We start from the raw sequence: 10,319 nt of genomic DNA, 5'->3' as shown, positions 1-10,319 counted from the left end.
GAGGAAGGTGGAATAGGTGGGGAGAGCAGAATAAAGAGAGAGGGGTGAAGAAGGTCATACCAATGCCAGCTTGAACAAGTGAGTCTTCAGCTGCTTTTTAAAGGAGACCACTGAGTCCACTGATCTCAGGCTCAGGGGGAGAGAATTCCAGAGTCTGGGGGACACAGCAGCAAATGATCTGTCACCCCTAGTAACAGGTCCGGACTTGTCACGGACAGGGTGGCTGCTTCAGACTGGTGAGGTCGAGTTCCGGACAGGGAGGAGGGGGAGGAGGAGGGGACCGGGGGACGCTGTGCGCACTTAGATAGCTCGCTCCGGTAGCATGCGGCGAACCATGGCAGCTCGCCTCCTACGGTACCGTCTAGACGCGCGACGGAGCGCTTTACACCGCTTCACACCGCTTCCGTGATTCCTTTAACCATTGAGCTTCATCATCCAGGTCTCTTATGCGGCTTCGTGTGCGCAGAATTATGCTTAACATAAGTCCGATCAGTGAGAAGAATCCTACCTCTTCGTCTGCCCTGTTTGACTGAATGGCTTTGTTTGGGTAAATGACGCATGTACGCCCGCCGCACCATGTTTACGCAATATCTGGGTACAGCCTTCCCACCCCCTCCCCCTCAGACATCTGGAACTTCTCCCTGCTGTGTGAAGGCAGCCGAAAGGACAAGTTCCGGTACAGAAGTGGTGTGTCTGAAAGCACAGTTCTGGTTAAAAACCGGACTGAATTGTCCACACATATTCCAGAATGTCAATCTGAAAAGGGTTCTAGAGAGCTGTGATTGGTCAGCCAGAATGCTGTTAGGGGCTGCAGAGGTTCCAGTGGAGCGTTCCTAGATCAAACTTTGTAAAGCAAGAATTTTGTCTAGTTCACTAGGCTAGGAACGCACATGAATATACACTTAAACCTTAGCCTGGCAAGCCAGACTAAATAAATGTATTATTTAGTCTGGCCATGCTCCATTGACGGCTCTCGGTTGTGGGGCGGGTTCTACCGTTGTCTTTCAAATGATCTCCACATTCCACTGGAGAATGAATGTGACATACTCTTGTTTCACTCTGTTGCATCATCCCACCCACCAGGCATATAGAGTGCCCTGATTGGCCCACAAAGCGGATAAAGCTCTGTGATTTGTTCACTAAGCAGATAGAGCACTATGATTGGCCCACCATTATGGACCAATCACAGCTCTTTATGTGTTTGAAACCCCTCTAGAGAGTTGTGATTGGCTAGCCAGAGTCCTGGTAGGAGCTGCAGAGGTTCCAATGGAGCATGCCTAGACCATTCTTTGCAAAGCCAGAATTTGGTCTAGTTCACTAGGCTACTTAAACCTATGATCAGACGCTAATATCCTCAGTTTTCATGCAGGTCTGTGATGGTTTTATGTGCCTTTCAGAGTCTCCGTCTTCCTATTTTCTGTAATAAATGTGTTTCTTCATCTAGTCTTGTGTTAAAGTTTAACGTGTTGGGTAATTGGTGGTGAAGCGTTGGCTCTTAAGGCTTTTATGCACCATTAAATTGGTGTTTTTCATGTTCTTTGTAATTAAGAGCATTCCATCCTTTCCTGGTGGTAATTAGAGAAATAAAACCTCATCAGATCTACTTTTCTCTGCTTCATAAAGCACGTTTTTGCAGATTTTGCTCGTGCGTGAAGACTGATTTCTGCTTGCTCGAGTGAATGATTGACCATGACTGTGCTCTGTTCAGGGCGATAAGGACTTTACGCCTGCAGCTGCTCAGGTGGCTCACCAGAAGCCTCAGCCTGGTGTCCCGAAGCTGCCCCCCGCCCAGCACTTCAACCAGCACATCCACCAGCCCCGGAAGTGAGCCAGTAGGCTGCCTCGGCTCTGCGTACTCCAACAGCCAGCCTTCCCAATGGAACACGAAAACAATGAAGATGCTTTCCAACCAGGCACAGACCTCTTAAATAATCTCAGTAATTTTTATTTTGTTTGCTTCCTGCTTTATATGTTGGAAATAAGTGTCGTAGTAGAAGTCCCCCTGCTGCCCCCCTGCTGCGCCGGTGCTGCACTACTGGCTCTGGACTTTTCCAGAGACTGTTTGGTATTCTGTTAGTCGTGCGTTGATGTAAACAAAGCCTTCCATCAGCAGAGAAACGTTTCAGACTTTTAGGGGAGCTATTACCTCAGCCATCCAATCACAGCAGCCATTTTTACTCGCCATCAAAACCTCAGTGATGAGATTCAGCTCCGAATATCTCCAGATTTCAAGAGCAGAAACCAATTACCAGTATTAACCAATCAGAGCATGTAGATTACAGCGGCATTCCATTTTTATTAAATAGTTCATTTTAACATGAAAAACTTCAAAAAGAGACTTTTTATTACAAATATATGCAGAAAAAAAGAGGAATCAGACCATTTAAAAGCAGCTTTGCCTGTGATGGCACCTATTCTTGGCAGTGTGAGCTAATTTTTATGCAAACTCAAATCTTTCACAGTTCAGTCCACCAGCTGCGTCTCAATGCTTTAATGCTGAGATTTGTGTGAATTTGCCTTTCATCTGCTAAAAGGTAAAAACGATGCCAAAAATGTGACGAAACCTGAAGAAAAAGTCTATAAAAACACTTCCAGGAGTCAGCTGACTGATTTTTGTGTTTGCATCAACATTAGCCTGAACATCAAAGGAGCCACTCATGAAAGCGAGCTGGGATTAGCTGTCAAATGAAGGTAAACACGTTAAGAGAAGTGCACCACATTCCACGTGAAAGTGTTAGAACAAAGATTATCAGCATGCAAAGAAAAAGCTTTATCTGTGCTGGCAGATGCTAATCATCACGTATCAGAAATCTGCAGAATCCAGATTATTTCACACACACCGTTTTCCTTAATCACCCATCCCCTTACACTGACTCGTCAGCTGTTGCAACACTAACGTTCAGGTTTCCAGGAGAGAAGGAAAGAAATGTATTTTACCAAGAAGGAATCATTTTCTCTGGTGATGTAATTAAGTTATAAAGGATGCTTTTTACGTTCTGCTGTTCTTTTTCTTTAAGTGAATCAATGCAATTGTTCAAATCTTTAGTCATAAAGTGGGCTTGGGTTTTAGGTGTGGTTGTCCTAGTAAATAAAGATGGAGATGATCTAAAAAATAAACATCTTGGTTTTTATTGCAATCAATCAGTGGTGTTACTTAAAATGTAGCAAGATGTATGATCAGCTTGTAACATTTTGTGTTTTGCACTCTGGTCGTCTCAGCTTTCACACCCAGAGCATCTGAGCATCCCATGGTGAATTAGTGGCATGCACCAGGGGATTAGGGCTCAGGTGGTGCTCTAAAATGAAAGAGTCATCTCACCTAGGGCTGTTTTTTCCCCTGCAACACACACACAGCGTAGACCAGGTGTTGGTGCGTGTAATCCATCTTTACACAAGCATCTGCAACCAGGTGTTCTGTCAGCTTACGTTAGCCCGATAAAGCAGCCGGTGCAGGCTGGGTCTGCAGGAACCTCGGCCAGCAGGCTGAAACTCCCCGTTAAAGCAGGAACAATCTCCTGCACTGTCTCGTTTTCTGCCGTGCCTTATTACAGCGAGGAGGAAGTAAACAAGAGGCAAGTTTTCTATAACCGAACATCCGGAACCTCCTGCTGTAAGAAAGGAAGCAGCTAATTCCATTTGGGCATTAATTCCCATATATGGATTTGGGTTATACGGCTAGCCATAATAGTATAAATTATATCACAGTATTTGGATCTTAAGGCTCATTTGCCTGTTTTTTCATTAAATCTGAAACGGTCTCTAGTATAAACAAACGCCTTGCACGTCGTTTTATGTTGGGGAAAAAGAGCTCTGGCGCTCCTGTTTCATGGGCTTCTGGCTTAAAATAGTATTTGGAGTTTTACTCATTATTTTCTGACATCTCTCCTTTGATTGGCTGATGGCAACTTGACGCCTCCACTGCCTCCGTTTGCAACATTTGTTTCATCTCCACAAATAACGCAAGCTTGAAGGAGGTCTGCCATGTTGTAGAGTTGCTAATGCTAACAGTTAGCTCTGCTGTTTCTTGAATGTTAAATCCATCCCCGATGTGTGAGTCCATTTAGACTGTGACGTAGGTCTGAGTGGCTTTTTCTGACTCGAGCCACGTGTTTCCACACCTACGTTGTATCAGAGGCTAATGTTGGAAATACGAGTAAAGACAATTTTCTCGTTCAGCGTGCATCAGAGTGACCGATCTTATTTAAAAGATAAGTAAACAAAAATAGAACATTTCCATTTTCTGAAATAAATGTTTAAAAAGTAGACAGATTTCACAGGACTCTGTAACTGTTAGCATAGTAATACTGCAGATAAACATTTTAGCATTTATTTTGAAAAGCAAAAAAGAAACTGCAGCTATAACACTCTATAATAACTGCTGACTAACAGTGATGTTTTTTTTTTTGTTTGTAGCTAATTTAAGCTAAATATCCAAAGTGTCAGCAGTTACAAAGATATTCTCCCTGGTGTCTGTCATGCTTTCCCCTCTTTTCCCAAACTGATGAACACCACAAAAAAGCCACTAAATCAAATTTGGCGTCAGCTTCAAGTCATTTTCATTTAGAGACATGAGAGCTGTGTCTACACCACCAGCTGTTCTCTGGTACACTCAGACCGGTTTTGTCTCGTTGAAACCTTTAGTTTACTCAGTCAGGTCGGGCGGATTTAGAGGGCGTTTTTCTGATAAGGCTAAAATGTCAAAAGTTATGCTGACATTTGGACTCCAGTTTGACCAAAAACCTCCTCCCTTCTCTGAAGCTCGCACCACAAACACAACACCCAACAGAAAGTACTCAGCAGAGCCTTTAAAAATAAAGTCCGTTATCTGAAACTCCAGGGAGAAGATGTGCTTTTGTGTAGGAGAGCGGATCTCTGCCAAGTTTTCTTTCCTTTTTATCAGTGAGGCCACCTTGGATGTTCAGTTCCACTAGATTAGATTTGTAGGCGACAGCCTTTTATTCATGGAGTTTATTAGAAAGACTTTATCTTTGATTGTGATGCTGGAAATGTAATCATATAGTTTTAATTCCAGCAGTGTAATCAGACAGTGGTGCCCCTAGAGGATAGAATCAGGGGGGCATGGCCATCCCTTAAAAATTGCTGCCCCCATTAGTAATTTTCCATCAAAGAAAAGCTCTGGCGCTCTTGTTTCAGGAAGTAGAAGTTAGCTGGAGGAGTGGGGAGCAGGGTATTCTGACATCTCACCTCTGACTGGCTAACAGTAACGACTACCACTGACTATTTGTTCTGCAACGTTGATGTTTTATCTCCACAACTAACCTGTTGCGGAGTTGCTAATGCTAACAGTTAGCTTCTACTAGCTGTGATGTGCTCTGATGTTAGTTGGAAGTGAAGCCTTCCCCATCACGAGCCAAGATGGACGAATCCCTCAATGCCGATGCTGAATGCTCATTTTCAGTGTGACACAGATCTGACTTGCTTTTTCTGATCTGGCTGTTTACCCGTCTATTTCTGATCAGCAGCCAATGCAGGAAATGGGGGTAGAAGACTAGTTTCATGTTCAGCCTGCATGTTAAACTCTGAGTGACGACCATATTTCAAAAACAACTGGTAAAAAACTTTCTCTGTGAACTTGCTGTTGAATAACTCATTAGTTTTTGCACAAACCGTAATTCAAACATTTAACTCAACTTTATTTATATAGCGCATTTAAACAATTTGCATCGACCAAAGCGCTGATTTGGTTGCTTAAGCTTTAGTGCACAGGTCGCTGCCACTCGTCGTTTTCACACTTTTATGAAAAATACGAGTGGCAGCGACCTTTAACATCCAGGGCTAACAACTTTTTAACTGTTCCATGCGTGAGATGGAGGGGGTTGGTGCTTTCGCCTCCGTCCGTGAGCTCGGGGAGGGGTTGTTGCATGCGGACCGCTATGCCTACGTCCGTGAGATATTGGTGGTGTGGCATGAGAACACGTGAAGAGGATCGGTGCGTCTCACGCTGAATGTGTGAGAGTTGGCAGCCCTGGCTGAACTCTTCTGAAATTCTAAAAAATAGTTTTAATAATAATTCAAATGATTTCTTTCTGAAATGTTTGTTTCTCAAATTAGAGGTAAACGTACTGATGCTTATTGTTTTTTAAAGAAAATGAATGATAATGCAGTCTACAGCCACAGGTTCAGCTCTCCGAGAGTTACCCTGAGGACCGATTTGGTGTGCCACCCCAATACTTCCTCTGGCCCCCCTATGACAAATTTCTAGGGGCACCACTTTGATCAGATTAGAATACATTCATGAAAAAGCTAAAATTAAATTATTAAATTTGATTCTCCACATTAAAATATGCCAAACTGATATAAATATACATGTTTATTGTAGCTATTTGCCATTTATATGAACGGCTTTTCATAACCTGTTATGATCCAGCGTTTAATGTTCATCCAAAAACATTTTATTTAAATGTTTTACTTTTAAATCAAGAAAAAAAAGCAACATCGCAGGCTTTTGAGTTTAAAAAATAAGAGGGTTTTTTATATTTACCTACAAATGCTAAAAGTGAAGAAAACAGAACATTTTACTTTGCCCTTATAAAAAAGGTAAAACAATTTTAACTATATGCATACTGCTCTCTGATCTAATAAATTATTTATTTATTTATTTTACCCATCTGATAAATTAGAAATAAATGTGTTTATGTGTACATTAACTCTAAATCCTGCTCAGAAGGATAATTTACATTGAACATTATACTTAAAGAAACCAGCAGAGGGCGACGTATCAGGATTTCCCCTCCCAAACTCAGATTTGACTAAACAAGTCAACCCTCGGTGGAATGAGGCCGCTGCGTGTAAATCCCCACCTGAAACATGAATCTATGACATAATAGTTGTCACGCTTCCTGTTTATGCGAGAGATCTGGGTTAAGATGTGGAGGAGGAGGGCTGAAGATGAAACGCTGACCAAGCCCGTGCTGCCTCGTAATCCCAGCCTGCTATCCAAGCCAGCAGATGTTTGAGCCACGATGACCTAAATATAATCTAATGCATTCAAGGACTAATAGGGTTTGTCTCTCTCTCTCACACACACACACACACTTAGGTTTATTCCTCTACGTTATGTGTGAGAACAATCTCAAACATCCTCTGAGGAATTAATCATTTTTCATCATGGCCTATTAATTTGTGACGACTCGGAAAGCTGCTCCGTATGGGAACATTTCAGTTGCTTTGACAGAGAAAAGCCTATTTTTCTGTTCTAAACAACTGTGAACTATGTTATTCTGCATGCTTTTTGAGCCCGGAGTTCAGTAAATGTGCCGTCTGCTCCTCTTTTGTGTCGCTCAGATGATTTCCTTCAGGCACTGGCTAAGCACGCCGTCACTCCGAAGCCAGTGAAGTTTATTTGAAGAACCCGTTTGGCTGCTCGGAGCCCTCGTAACCCCTCAGCAACTCATCGCCATGTATAGTAGACACACGCTGCCTTTCGGGGAGCACTTTGAGCCACAATCACCACGAGAAATAAGGACTGTGAAATTGCGCTCTCGGTTATTCCACACGGCCGCCCTGCTCATGCCACTGTGTGTTTAAATCATGCTTATTTTTCGCTCCATTATGTTCACTGTGTCAGTGTTTGAACAGGAAAGAGACCCCTTGCTCTGTAATGAGTTGGCTGTTTTTAATCAAGAGAGGCTCCATATGTTAGAAGTTCCTGCAGGATTAGCTGTAGCGTCGCACTCCGGAAGGCTCAACTCCATCACTTAAGTTATTAGATTGGGTCTCCTTTTTTTTTTTTTTTTACTGGATGAGAAATTAAACTGCTACAAAACTACAATTTACAAATTATTTCATTTATGAAGGAAAACGTCATCCAAACCAACCGGAGATCTGGTCCACCAGCCACGCCCAGTCCTGATTACTATTACTATTACTTCAATAGAACCTGTATGAGAACAAGTGGTAGGCTAAAAGATCTCAAAAGGCAATAAATCGCGCCACGTTCTAATGAAATAAGCACTATGGGAGTTCCGGGAAATTCCTGGGAGGGGAAAAGTGGCCGGGAGATAAGATGGTCAGTCTTCTCAGCCGTTGTGTTTCCATATTGATCCTTTCAGGACTTGCTAAGACTTCAATCAATCAATCAATCAGTCAAAGCTTTAATTATAAAGTGCCTTCCGCAACCCTGTCGGTAAGCCCAAGGCGCTTCGACTTCGACACATTGCCACTTTTTTGGGAGTGAGTGACCAAACGGCATTCGTTGTAATTTAATAACAGTAATTCTGTCAGAAAATGCAGCATTGTGGGAGGATTTCTGGCTCGGGTCACAAATGCCAGTTGTTTGGTTGTAACTTTGGCCGATGAAGCCAATCAGCGTGAATTAACCACAAGTCTGTTCTGAGCACCTTCACGAGTTCAGGTGCTTTGTTGGGTCCTGAAACGGTCTGGAAAAAGGTCCCTTCAGGCCGGCCCAGGAAAATGGACACATGTAAAGGTCCGGTAAAATGCCTCGGGTGTTTTGACAGTAGGAACAGAGAACCCTGCAGGCCTCATTGTGTTAAAGGTGTAAAACACCGAAAACCCACTTTTTTGTTCTTTGTTAAACACAGGAAAGTTTTTTTTTACTTTGATAACAGTTTCAATCACTCCTGCGATCTTCTTCAGAGCTAGCCGCTAATGACGGCTTCACCTCCTTCTCTGTTTATCCACGGCCCGCGTTCTCCTCACCGCTGACACACCTCCATGTATGATCTAATGTGTGGACCCCCTAGTCTCTGTTCATGGTTCTGCTCCCACGTCTCTGTATTTCTATGGCCTCCTTAGTCCATCTTTTATATTTCTGTTGTTCGGTGGTTTTGACCCTTGTGTTGCCTCAGTCCATCATACGGTTTTCCCTTGTCTGTTACGGCTGATTTCTTTGAGCTTTCTGCTTCATGTCTTGCTGCTCGTGTGTGTGGGGGTCTACACGTTAGATCATGCATGGAACTGTGTCATCGGTGAGGAGAAGACGAGGTCGCCCTCTGCTGTCCGTGGATAAACGGAGAAGGAAGTCACGCCGTCATTAGCGGCTTGCTCTGAAGATCGCAGAAGCGATCTTTGTAGCAAGGTTAAAAAAAACTCTCCTGTGTTTAAAAACAGAACTTTAAAGTTTAGAAGAAAAACACAAAATGAATTTACAAAAGATTGAAAACCCTTTTTTTTTATTTTAGTTCTGATAATAATTAGTCACATGAAAATAGTCTCCTACACCTACCTCCTTCATCTGATATGAAACAGACGGTGAACTTTAGGATTTGAGAACCCTGACAGATCTATGTCACACTGTCACTTAACATTCATGGACTCACCCATCTTGACTCACGACGGGAAGGCTGTTGTTGTTTTAGCGTCCAGGAAACCGCAGAGAACGTCTCGGCTAGTAAAAGCTAGCTGTTAGCATTAGCAGCTCCACCACACAGCAGAAGCTCCTCCAGACTTGTGGCGTTTGTGGAGATAAAGCATCCGCGTTGCATGTCAGTGTTAGAGTTGCTGTTATCAGACCACTGCAAATGTATTGATTCAACGAGCGTTCCACACCTCTAAGGTCAGAGCTGAAGATCAGTGAGTGGTTGTTGCCACCTAAGACGTTATGATCTGTTGTCAGAAATTGGAAATTTGTTTGCATTTAGGTGTAATAAAAAGTAAAATCAGAAAGAAAATGTTCTAGCAAAAGCATGACTAAGGCTCAATCATCGTCAGCAAAATGTGTTTTTTTCGCCCACATTTCCCGTCAAACTCACCATCTGTCTCTGCATGGTAGCTCAAGACTTAAATAAAGATGGTTAAATTTGGTTTTGCAGTGTAAATATTTGGGAAATTAAAACTTTTTCCCCCCATCTGGCAAGTTTCAATTATTTTTTCTGTATTTCAGTCTTTGACTCAAACATTAAAACTATTAAATGTGGCTTTTTTGTGTGGAGGAATCCACTTTCAGTTAAATAATGTTTTTTTTTAAAAAGCATTTAGATTCTGTAACATACAACATACAAAATACATTCAGTCTAAGGCTTTAAGCGTGTAAAAGCATCCTAAAACGTCTGGTAAATGTAAAACTTGGTTTTCTCTTTCACAAAATGACTCCCTTTATGAAAATAATTGATATTTTATGACAACGTTCCAAAGCTATTGTAGCGGAGGCAAATGTATTATTTATTTGAAATTCTGTATAAATATAAAATATTACCTTAATTGATCTTTATTGTAAACATCAGAAGATTATAGGGCTTACCGTAATTTCCGGACTATAGCGCACCTCAATATAAGCCACACCGGGCTAAAAGCCGCAGATATCTACTGAATTGAAAACGTAGTTGAACTGAACGTAA

General features: G+C 42.3%; 1 protein-coding gene across 1 annotated transcript in view; it reads left to right on the top strand.

Moving 5' to 3' along the window:
* The window catches only part of dap (death-associated protein), a 23,063-nt gene extending 19,946 nt beyond the window's left edge, over nucleotides 1-3,117 (top strand). The window contains exon 4 of the mRNA XM_054751089.2: nucleotides 1,709-3,117. Coding sequence (XP_054607064.1) covers nucleotides 1,709-1,828 — 120 coding nt within the window. The 3' untranslated portion in view covers nucleotides 1,829-3,117. The remainder of the gene's footprint in view (nucleotides 1-1,708) is intronic.
* Nucleotides 3,118-10,319: the final 7,202 nt, after the last annotated feature.

Source organism: Nothobranchius furzeri, chromosome 7 (genome assembly GCF_043380555.1).
Source record: "Nothobranchius furzeri strain GRZ-AD chromosome 7, NfurGRZ-RIMD1, whole genome shotgun sequence".
NCBI lineage: Eukaryota > Metazoa > Chordata > Actinopteri > Cyprinodontiformes > Nothobranchiidae > Nothobranchius > Nothobranchius furzeri.
The sequence above is the reverse complement of the archived record's forward strand: the minus strand, read 5'-3'. Positions and strand labels throughout refer to the sequence as shown.